Source organism: Volvox carteri, assembly GCF_000143455.1.
Source record: "Volvox carteri f. nagariensis unplaced genomic scaffold VOLCAscaffold_3, whole genome shotgun sequence".
Taxonomy (NCBI): Eukaryota; Viridiplantae; Chlorophyta; class Chlorophyceae; order Chlamydomonadales; family Volvocaceae; genus Volvox; species Volvox carteri.
In genome coordinates this window covers 798,058-810,304 of record NW_003307546.1, presented here as the reverse complement: position 1 = coordinate 810,304, position 12,247 = coordinate 798,058, and the positions used below count along the sequence as shown (strand labels likewise).

Below are 12,247 nucleotides of genomic sequence, written 5' to 3'. Positions count from 1 at the left end.
GCACCCCGGGGGAGGGGGGCCGCCGCCGCTCACTCACCGCCGCGAAACCCGCTTGCCGACTCGCCACATTGGTGAGTGAGATGACACCTGAGGGGCGGCACACCCGGTTGGTGGGGAGGAGGGGGTGGGGAGGGGGGGGGAACGAGGACTTCACATCAGCATGCAACATATAGGATAGGAAGACATATATGCACAGCGCTCGGTGCCCCATAATCTTGAGGCTTGGGGGCTGCAACGGAAGGCCTAGGGGGGAGAATATTAACAAACGACCAATAACACGTAGCGACATACGACACATGCATAGTGCCCCCAACGAACTACCTACCTAAGGGGGGCCCCAGAGGGGCACATACACACATACACACATACACACATACACACATACACACATACACACATACACACATACACACATGCACACATACACACATACACACATACACACATACACACATACACACATGCACACATGCACACATGCACACATGCACACATGCACACATGCACACATACACACATACACACATGCACACATACACACATGCACACATACACACATACACACATACACACATACACACATACACACATACACACATACACACATACACACATACACACATACACACATACACACATACACACATACACACATACACACATACACACATACACACATACACACATGCACACATGCACACATACACACATGCACACATGCACACATACACACATACACACATACACACATACACACATGCACACATGCACACATGCACACATACACACATACACACATACACACATACACACATACACACATACACACATACACACATACACACATACACACATACACACATACACACATACACACATACACAAGGCCACACCGAGCCAGAACACCCGTTGCTATCCAACCCTCCAACCACCACCGCCATCGGAGCCTCAACCCTTTCCCGCCTCCCCTCATCCCCACCATCCCTGGAGGGGCTTGGGGAGAGCCACACACACCGTTGTTCTGTGCGAAGGTGGTGAGGGGCAGTGACGTGGCGAGTGCCGAGAACAAGCCGCTGACGCCGTCATTGAGGAGGGCGCCCTTGATGCGGCGGGTGGCATCCGGACCGTCCACCGCCATGCGGGAGGCCTCCAGGGTGGCCGCGGTGTCGCCCACCGTCTCGATGGAGGTGATGATGAACACGATGCAGAGCGGCACTATAGCGGGAGCGTAAAACCCTGACAGGGAGTCATTGCGCGGGAGCCGGGTGGGGGGCGGCAGTCGGGGCATGGAGGCAAGGTAGGATTATGTGGAGAGTCCGCAGCAAGCTGCAGAGGACCCCACCGAGGTACGGCACGTGGGAACAAGATCCACCCTGTCGGCCTTCGGATGACCTTCGGTGCGCCTTCCCTACGGACTTCCGGAGGTAGCAGCAGCAGCAGCAGTAGCAGTAGCAGTAGCAGTAGCAGTAGCAGTAGCAGTAGCAGTAGCAGTAGCAGTAGCAGTAGCAGCAGTAGCAGCATTAACGTATTCTTAGATAGCAATGCGCCGCCCCGCCTGGCGGCACTTACCCCCACCCTCCTGTGGTGTGATAATCAACAACACCGTCAACCCCTGTCAACAAGCACAACGTGTCCCGTTGTCCCGCTTACATACGCTGTTATGTAAGTACTCGCATAAGCTGTGTCTGTTACGTCACTCACACACCCACCCACATGCCCTCACGACCAAACAACCGATACATACAACACCGGATACCCCCGTACCTATGGGGAAGGTCCGCGTCCACAAAAAGGTAATTCCCGGGGCCTGGTCAATCTTGGTGGTGACCACGTACTTCTTGCCCTCGAACTTGATGCACGCGGCAATCAGATAGCCAAACAGCAGCGCCAGGATGACGGAGGCATTGCGCATGAAGGGGGAGCCGAAGATCTCCAAAAAGATGATGGAGCTGGCGGGGGAAGGGAGGAAGGATGCATACATACATACATACATACATAATACGTAAATACATACATACTAGTCATACAGGGCATGGCAAGCATGCATGTGTCCATCCTTTCAGCAAGAGCGGCGTTTGAGCACTCGTCGTTGCTCTCTCCTGTACGAAGCCCGTCACAGCACCCGACACGGGGGCCGGGGGGAACCCACGGACGCAGCCAGGCAGCAAAACCCGCACTGGAGACTGCTCCTCCTCTCCTCTCCTCTCCTCTAAGCACCCTGGGGGGCGGAGGGGGTCGCAACCACTGCCACTGCGGCCAGAAGCTGTATTCGGTCGCCCCACACATGATCAGCATGTTCCTATGCTCGTACATATGTCGTACACTGCGATGAACTCACAAGAATACGATAAAGCCCAGTCCAATGTACTGCTGCGACCCGAATGGCAGTTGCACCTCCGTCTTGGTCAGGTCCCCGCACTTGACACCGGGAGCCACGTATGCGGTGACGTTCTTGTAGATGGTGGTGCCGTTGGCGAGTTTGCTGGGCACATTTAAAAAGGTCGTCGGGGTGGGTCCGTGCAGGTAGTTGTCCGCGCAGAAGGCGCCGCCCCCCCAGTTCTGTATCAGCAGCAGCAGCAAAGCAGCAGCAAGGCAGCAAAGCAGGAGGATTAGCTACTATTGATAGTAGGGTATTGTGTGCGGCTGTGTGGCTTTGGAAGGGGTAGGGTAGGACAGGGTAGAGCGGTTTCCTAGTATCCTAATATATAATACAATCCTGCCGTTTACACCCCGTCGTTGCATGCGCCGTACGGCAGCTCTGGCGCCAGCTTTGCATGCTCGTCACTGCCACGTCACGGCGTGCAACCCCTGCGAGAAGCCCCCCCCCCCAACATCGACATCCACCCATCTAGGACCTCCACCCCTCCCCCCGGGGCCCAGGGGCAGCAGTCGTACGTACCTTGAACCCGGCAGCAATGAGGTGTACGCCGATCAGCATGATCACCACACCGCACACAATGGGCGGGAAGATCTTTTTGATGATCCTGATTGGAAAGAACGACAGAATGGTGGGGATGATGGAGCACAGCATCAAAGTGCCCAGCAGCTTGCCGTACGCCTCCTCAAACGTGAAGCCCTGCTCCTTCATGAGCACGTTTATGACTGAGGTGGCGATCGGGACCGTCGTAAAGGACCTGCGCCAGTGGAAATGGTGGTGGTGGAGGTGTGAAGGCGCGAGGGAACCAGGGTAGAGAGGGGATAGCAGTCTATTCATAGCAGAACGATTTTTTCTGGCCTGTGATAGCTGAGCTGTGCCGACCCCGCCAGACCGCCGCACGGTGCCTTGCGTCAAGGGGTGCTGGGGGGGCCCCCGCGAGGGGCCCTAAAGGTGCAGTGACGAAAGTGTTCCGCCTCCAGTAGCAGGCGTGTGGCAGAAGATGATACGTCCACCTCATCACACCTGACCCTCTTCAACACCATCCCCTTTATAACACCACTATGTCTGCAACAACCAACGACAACAACGACCAACGAAAGCAACAACAACCAACAACAACAACCAACGACAACAACGACCAACGAAAGCAACAACAACTAACAACAACAACCAACAACTAACAACAACAACCAACAACAACAACAACCAACGAAAGCAACAACAACCAACAACAACAACAACCAACAACAACAACCAACGACAACAACGACCAACGAAAGCAACAACGGACTTACACGCCCATGCAGCTGAGTACACCGGCGCCCAGCTGGAAGGGAGACCTGAAGATGCGGAACCCAGCCACCTGGACAAAGGTCATGATGCCGCACACGATGAGCGAAGCCTGCACCAGATCTGCGATAACATTTGAATTTGGAATACGGGGAAACGGGCCAACGAGGTAAATTGGCGGGAGAAAAAGCGGCGCGAGGAAAACAGGATTATTATTGCGACGAGCGGCGGGCGGGACAGAAACAAACAGTTGCATGTGTTGGGAATGGCGAAGACATGCTACTTGCTCCGGATGTCGTGCGATGTGCTCATGCAATCATCAAACTGTATGATGAGATACGGCTTCCTAACGAAACGGGCTGTGCTTCCTTCGTGCTTCCTTCGTCCGGAGGAATACACACACACATCACATCATGGGGCTGCCAGACGACCCAGAGCACAAGCCGGCGTAGCGCCTTTTTAGGCAACCAAGGGGGCCACGGGACTCAAGCTATTTCGACTGAGCAGGGAGGAGGCCCCTGGCTGATCCCCGCATGTACGGATATGCACGTGGGTAACCCTCGTCAAGGTTTAACCCTGTAACATACGGCAACTCGTACAGGAAACATCCAAGCTTTCTGTGAACGAAATTGGAGACGTACGGCCCCCAACACCTAGCAAGGCACCTATCAAGGAAACTGTAATGTTGTGTAGTTAGTTAACGAGCTTCCGGAGCACGTGCGTGGCCATGTCATAATTTCGGAGCTAGTGGAGCTAGGACTTGTGTGCACGGCGTATGAGGCCTTAGGATTCGCTTAACAGAGTACAAGCAAATATGGAAGGACATGGATGGATGTTACAAGCTTCAGCGAGCTCGTACGGCCCAAACGAACCCGGAGGCTCATGAACCGCTTTGACAGCGCCGTCGATAGGGAAGGACAGTGTGGTGGGTTTCTGTACGTCCATGCCGTACAAATTCAACCATAATAAATAAATCCCTACCTTTGGAAAAAGGCAAGATTCATTAACATGGCTCGCACCCTCCAATTGGCACGCAATAGGATAGGACGCACAGAACGCACTTACAGCGTTGAATTTCGGAAGGATTTCCCGACGCGTAAGGTATATTTGTGATCGGACGACGCCCAAAAGCCAGGTTAGATATAAGCAACGGTGGTGTAATCAGGCCGCCCACCATCGCGAGCGCATGCTGAAGACCCATCACGAGTGCGACGAAGATACCTGAAAGACAGATCGGTACAAACGGCTCATAATATGCATATAATACATACGTGTAATTGCAAAGTGTTTATTTTAATTTAAGGGACATTGCTAGCAGGTAACTCCAGACGACCTCTAGGGCTTGCAGAAGTTACACCATTATCCTCTGTGCTGTCGCCAGAGAAATGCGCTTCGCAGCTGATCCCAACTAGAACACTTTTTATTCCTGCTGCAACTATCCAACGCACGTGAAGCCAAAGGCCCAAGTACAACATGCGCAAAAACTTACCAAGGAATTCATGGACTCCGAAGAACCGTGGAGGCGGCACTCCCTTACCGTTACGGCGGTAAGGAAAAACAGGCTGCATGGAGAGCCAGCAATGTCATTAAAGGTCAGAACTTCGCGGGAGCCGTAGAAAATCCACATAGTACAGCCTGATCTTTACCTTACCATGCAGAGATATTTTAAATCATATGTGCCAACAAACAGTTCTTTTGCGGAGCGGCCTCTGACGCTCTCGAACATATTTGTGCCAACCATTGTTCGGCGTTCCCTGCCCAACGGAAGCAGAAGTGATGATACCATCCCGCATTGTCATTTGATGATCATCCACGTAACTCACACAAATGCGTGTTAGATGGTGGCTAGTCCTCGTTTGCAGGCCGAATGCTGCACGTGCCGCCCTAGATCAGTAAGCAAAGTAATCTTTCATTAAAATTGATAAAAAGTTTTATACGTCACCAGATGGACAAACGCTTTACAGAAAACATTTCCAGTTGATCATAGCTTTATTGTTGGGAAAGCACGCGTACGGCATGACAAATCCTTTCTAGGCCGCCTCTTTTCGTGCGTTTTATTTATTTGAGATGTGATGTAATTTTTACACATGTAATGAAGTCTGTAGTATGCGTATCCTGAGTTGCCTCAGGAATAGGGCCTTACCTACTGAAACGCCGGAGCTAACGCCGCATTAACACAACTCCATGTGCACCGGCATCAACTATGTTCGCGCAGGAGATTGGGTACGCATACTCCTCTTGCCGTTCTTGGGGATGACATCGCTCTATAGACCGTTGTCATGTGGCAACAAGATCCTGCACGTGATGAAAGATATCAAAGATATCAAAGGCATGACCTGTTGTAGCTGCCATGGCTTTATTTTTTCTTGTGCAAATCGATTATACGTTTGTTAGGGTTTACAATCGCGATACGCCCGGTTATGAAATCTGCGGCCCAACTTTGGTATGTTTGACCATTTGGGACAGAAGGAGACTTTAAGAATTTGTCAAAATTTACCACGACAATCTAGCCCGAGCTATGGGCGACACCGGAAATTGTACTCACGTCCTGTCTCTGAACGTCCTTAAGCACTCCTCATCGATTTCACCCTAGCGTTCGGCCTTTCAGGAGGAGAAAACAAAACCCAGAGTACCGCCGAAAACTAAACGGGAGGGGTCCCAAGTTCCTTGGATGCTAGGATGCATCTATACTGCAAGAAAAACGTCACGGAGGATGGGGGCCCCATCCTCACTGGGGAGGCGGGTCTGTCGGAGGGCCTCGTACCATCGTCGGCCGCATGCGCGGCCAACCGGTGCGCAAGCGGAGGCCCAAACCCTAGAAGCCACCCGTCAGGCCTTACCGCGATCCTCGTCGGGCTCAGGCCAACGAAACGGCTGCGGCTAGCGCCCGACACACCCACCCTTTCGGCTCCTGTGTGAACACAGCCGGGATCCAATCGCTGTCACGACCGTCGCCACCGCAACGGCAAATGGCCCAGCGTGGAGAACCCGCTGCCGCCCTACCTCCCTGCTGTACATGATGCCCCTCGCACATTACGTACACATGAGCATGGGAAGGTCCTAAGCACGCATGGCTGCGGACAGCACCTGAATCGTCCACCACCTAGTGCCCATCATTCTCTCCCACCTAGTACTCAGCTGGGAGGACCTCCTGCCGTACCTCCACTCCAAGGTCACGCTGCAGCGCATCCCAAAATACACACTGTTCCCCGGAGCCCGCCAGGAGCTGTGCGGGAGTAATCAGGCCGCCGCCCCGCCTCAGCGCGCTCAATGCATATCCTTCAACCCGTGTCCTACCAAGGCTGCTTGCGTGAGCGGGCTCCGGAACCAGTACTGAACCTGCCGCCAACTCTCCAGCGCCAGGCGCCGGCCGCACCGACCCCGCTGCCATCGCCTCGGCCTTTGCTGCTGCTAACAGCTCCAGCGCCGCACGTGCCAGGCAGGCGGATGTGAGGTCGTGCCATTTGCCCGCGGCCGGCCCCGCCACATGCATTCGAAATACCTGGCATCGCCGCCGCTGCCTCTGGTATGTGGTACCATGGCTAAGGGCCGCGGCCTCCGTGGCAGCGGCCTCCGCCGCGGCAGCTGGCGCCGCCAGCCTGTCGGCAGGTGCGTTTGCCGGCGGGAAGGCCCCCGCCGTCAGCACCATCTCAAACCGGAGCTCTGAAACCGCCTGGGCCGCCCGAGCCTCGTCATCTGTTAGGAGTCCCAAGCTCAGTACTATCAGCCAGCGGCGCAACAGCACAACCCCACACGTCCACTGCCGTGCCGCCAGCAGCAATGCCACGCTGGGCACCACCACCAACCACAGTGCTAGCCAGCACAGCGCCAGGCAGAGGCAGAGCAGCGGGGGCAGCAGGGGCGCCGCCGCCAGCACCGCCAGGGCAGTACGGCCCGGCGGGAGCGGCGCCAGCACCGGTAGTGGCAGGACGATGCGCGAGTCGAGCTCCGGCTCCGGCTCTGGCTCCAGCCGAGAAACGGAACCCGCGGCGGCTGCGGAATCATTCCTAGTCCAGAACGTGGGGCCTACGGCACCGCCCTCCCGCCCCAGCTCTTGCTGCTGTTGCCGTTCCTCTTGATCCTGTTGCTTATGTTGTTCTTGGCGTTCGAGCTGGTGTCGCCAGGCGAACAGAAACCGCGCGGCGGCGCCTCCTAAGGGGAAGGGTATTGTCCAGGCGTGCAGCTCTGGGCAGTAGCTCAGCCAAGGGCCCCAACTGGGTGGCGGGTTCCAAAGTACATCCTTCGCAGCCCGAGAGTGAGAAGCGCTGCCCGGGTCGCTGACGACACATGCTTCCGTGCCGCCAGCACAACCACCGCCTTGCAGCGTTGCAGCTGCACCCCTGGCACCGGCAGAGCTGGCTGCGGTAATGCCTTCGCCGCTGGCACCACTGCCAGCACCTCCTCCGGCAAGGAAGTGGTGCTGTGCCGAATACGTCTCAGCCGCCCGACGCCCCTGTGGCTGCTGATTTGGCTTCGTGAGTAACGCATCGATCCACTTGGCGCTGTTCAAGACGGACACAGAGGGGTCACGTGTGTGTGTGTGTGTGCAGCGGAGTACATGCGAGCACAGGATCTACCAAGTCCTTGCCGTGAAGGGCACCAAGGCGTCCTAACCCATCCGTTCAGCAGCATTTTCCCCCTCCCACCCCCTCTCACCTCTCACCTACCTTCCCACCCTCTCCCACCCTCGTCCCCCTCTCACCCCCTCACTCCCTCACCTCCCCCCCCCGGACCCCGGCTCCCTCCGCCCCACCTCCCCACCTGAACACGGGACCAGAATGCGGTCCCGGGCGGACTGCGAACACCTGCCGCAACCGGACGGGAGCCCGGCCGAGAGCTGCCCGCGCGCCCCGCTCTGCCAGTGCCGCCGCGACGTCGGGAACCGCGTAGTCGAAACCGCAGCCCGGAGCCAGCAGCACGTGCGCTTCTCGGGCGGGTGCATCGAAGCAATTCAGCATGTGCTGCAGCGCGTCTTTGGGTTGCGCACGCATGGGAGGCGTAACGAGTTAGTGGGTGCAGCAGGAGGAGAATATATATATAAGCATTGGATGGGGCTGGCGGCCGAGCAAGCGGGCAGGAAGGAGGTGCTCCCGCACATCACAATGTTTATCCCACGTTCGGCGAATCGCAAGCTTATGCAGTTTAGGCTTTGCTGTTGGGCACTGGCGGCTAACAGAACGCGTAAGGGACGGCGTTATATACCTAGGGAGGAGCGAGTATGCCCTTGCTGCGGCACTGGTAGCCACATCGAGGATGAGAAACACATTTTGCTGGACTGCCCGGTTTACGACGGAATCAGATCTGATATGGGCTTTCCACGCTTCGAACATATGAAGGACGCTATGAAGTGGGAACCTGAACGCCTGGCAAGGATGCTGGAACGTATATGGTCTCACCGCAACTCTATCGTTCCCTTTGGTCGTTAGTATACTTCATCACTTGTTTCGCTGGAAGTGCGAGGTAGGATGGTGCTTATAGGCGATTTGGCAGCCCTTGAGCCCTCGGCTCGTACTAGGGTGGTTTGCAGGTACGGGGAACGCACCCACGACCATGTAACAACAACAACAATATATATACGGTCCGGGGTGTGAATGGTCCGGAACGGGTTTGTTGTCTGCCTGCGTGTCGCGGTGCGCTGCACTGCCCTGTCCTGCATGGCTACCTCCATGAATAGCATGAGTGGACGCATTGCATACCTTCCACCGCCGTAACATTTATCGTACATCGAGTTGAAGCTCCTTACGGATAAAATCATCAATTCATACGGTATCCACTAGTCGTATGTAATAAGTTTCAAGTTCCGCACAAGTGCAGGGGTGTCCGTAAAAGCCGGGGCGGCCATGGTTGAAGCAGCGAGACAGGTCCCAAGTATCTGCCTGACACTCGTACCCGGCTTTGGCTGCAAGTCCGTGTAATGGGCACCGCCAGCAATGCAAGCAGCGATGACCGCATCCGAGGCCGCGGCGCTATCGGCACGTACGGCACTCGCCACGACTGCTGTCGAAGCTGCCATAACGAGCAGCTCCACGGTATCGTACATGTCGACGGCCGGCTCGTACACAGTGATCTCCGGACCGAGCCGTGCGGCCTCATCGCATTCGCCACCATCATCTTCTTCGTGGTTCATGGCACTTTCACGCCGTGTGCCGGCGCTGCCAGCAGCTCCCTGGGCGATTAACCTCCCTAGAAAGTCATGAAGTTTCCTTGGGTTTCGACCCGCCAGGGCAATTCTGCAATTTTTGGGATGATTCGAGAACACGGATTAGAGCGGCTCAGCCGGCCCCCGGACAAAATAAGGTCAAAAATGGAACAATCTTCTGCGGGTTGCGGGTTATGAATGCGGAGGTTGCTCTGCATGAATTGCACTATGTTGTGTTCCGCGAGCTGCACCCGCAGCGGAGTAGTCCGCAGCGGAGACCCAGCAGCGGACGCTGGAGCAACCTGGGGGTGTGGCAGTCCCATGATGGCGGCCCCCCGGCTATCCCCCCCTACCCTGGTGAACTGAGAGTGCTTCGGGGTCCGGACCCACCGGGTGCGTGGGGGCGCCCAGTGCAGCAGCTGCTGCGCTGCCAGGGTGCCGTAGGACCCCGATGCGCCCAACAGGACTATGTCGTAGGGACGGCTGCCGCGGGGGGAGGGGCCTGGCATCGCGTACGCTTGGTTACGGCAAGCGGGTGAGGCGTCCTCGCGCGAGGGTGGGCAGAGGGGGCACAGAGAGAGAGAGAGTGTGTCGTTTGCACTCTTTTTGGCGCGAGGATTGGGAGTAAGTATGTCCTTAAGGGTTCGCAGACTTGACTACACGTGAAGGGGCGGCAAAACCAAAAGGCCAACCTGGGCCCGCTTAATGTCAGCTCGGCCGGGGCGCCAACAGTCGAACACCTTCGCAGCAAGGTGGATTAGCAGGTGCAGAGTAGCGGCGAGCGCCGTTCCTCTTTTCCCAAAGGAATGCCCTCGTGCGCAAGCGATGCGCTGAGAAGAGCTTCTGGGTGACCTGACTTGCATGAGTATCGTTAGGAGGAAAGCGCGGTGTTCGCCAGGACCGCGCACATCAGCAACAGGACAACAACGCCCAAGAGGCAGCTGCAGGCGGTTCGTATCTAAAGTCCTCGGGGGGCTGCGCTCGCGCCGGCAACCTTGGACCTCAGCTGCTCTGGTGCTCACTTGCAAAATACCTAACTGCAACGGCGCTCTGCAGGAGCAGGCTACTACCACCACCGTGTGGTGGTGGCAGTAGGACGCGACAGAAATGGGCGACGAACTCGAGGAACACGAACTCCAGATTACCGTATGCCCTCCCAATGGCCTGATGACTCTCAAGCTGATCCCGTCTCTTCGCTTCGTAGCCGTACTTCATCTTCCGTCTCGTTTTCTGCTCCGGCCTGATTTGTGGGCGGTTTTCGGCTTGCCGCTTTTCCTTATCCCTTTTTCGGTCCCGTCCTGCCTTCCCCCTCCCCAGTAAATTCCCCGTCGTCCCTCTGTGATCTCTATTCGTGTATTGCATGATCGGGCTGTATGTCTGGGCTCTGCGATCCGTACTCTGCCGTGGTGGGTGGGTGCAAGTGGTGAATGTATTCTCAGTTTTGAGGAACGCCGTACTAGGATCATTGATGGTCGCATGGGCTTAGGGATGGGCATAGGAGATGGGCTTAGGAGATGGGGTTGGGTGAGAGGGCCGAATACCAAGCCGCTACTAAGCGCCAGGGAAGCTGGCGTTGTTTCCACTTTCCTGCGCGCACGGGTGCCCTTTCTCTCTGCGGTGCTTCCCCCCGCATGAGGTAAACCGTCTTCGCCAAAATGTCGTCCGCGGACTTTGAGCTTCACGGACTCTGTATTTTAGATTAGGACCGTGTCCAACGGCTTCACCCAGGGTGGGAGAGAGGAAAGGGAAGGCGAGAGGCTGCCCCTCGACAGGCGGAGGTAGGGTTAGGGTAGGTATGAGGGTTAATTGTCGCAAGACGACCTTGTCGCAAGATTAGGCCAGGTGGGAGCTGGGTGGAGCTGTACGCCAATTTTGATGCCCAACACGCAAAAGATGGTGCGACCAAGGGGGCACTCGAAATGCCTTCCCTCCGAGGAGTTGTGGACTGTTGCACGTTGGGTGTGACCAAGCAGCTGCGAGCAGGGGTGTGTGATAACACGATTACACGATTAGGTCATGTGCATGAACATATAACTTCCCAGGTTTGCCAGGGCAGTGAGGAAGGGTGTCGGCTTTTGGAGTCAGGGGAGGCGATTCTTCTGAACACGTACACAGCCTGCTGGAGTATGAAGCGGTGGGTTTAGGTGTTCCTGCGAATATATGAGCACGTTCCATCAAATGCCTTTCGCCTTAAATCTTCTCTGGCCATTGATATGAGCTACGAGGGAGGAGGTTTACGTACAGTGCAGTACTACAGAGCCCCGAAGCACAAACCTGTCTTTGTATTCCATGAATTCCTAAAATACCTAGAGAGTAAGGAGTGCATCGGTGTAAACACTTTTCTGGCATTAAGGTAGGCAGTACGAATGTTACAGCTTCGGAGCTTGGGAGGCTGAGACGGCTGCCTTGAGTACAAAATGTCATGTCTTTCCGTAGTATTT

General features: G+C 56.0%; 1 protein-coding gene across 1 annotated transcript in view; it reads right to left on the bottom strand.

Moving 5' to 3' along the window:
- The window catches only part of VOLCADRAFT_115955 (uncharacterized protein), a gene marked incomplete at both ends in the record, with an annotated part of 16,648 nt that extends 7,990 nt beyond the window's left edge, over positions 1–8,658 (bottom strand). The window contains 10 exons of the mRNA XM_002946338.1: positions 38–87; positions 1,015–1,236; positions 1,765–1,949; positions 2,339–2,559; positions 2,900–3,134; positions 3,673–3,790; positions 4,733–4,888; positions 5,157–5,229; positions 6,828–8,169; positions 8,429–8,658. Coding sequence (XP_002946384.1) covers positions 38–87; positions 1,015–1,236; positions 1,765–1,949; positions 2,339–2,559; positions 2,900–3,134; positions 3,673–3,790; positions 4,733–4,888; positions 5,157–5,229; positions 6,828–8,169; positions 8,429–8,658 — 2,832 coding nt within the window. The remainder of the gene's footprint in view (positions 1–37; positions 88–1,014; positions 1,237–1,764; positions 1,950–2,338; positions 2,560–2,899; positions 3,135–3,672; positions 3,791–4,732; positions 4,889–5,156; positions 5,230–6,827; positions 8,170–8,428) is intronic.
- Positions 8,659–12,247: the final 3,589 nt, after the last annotated feature.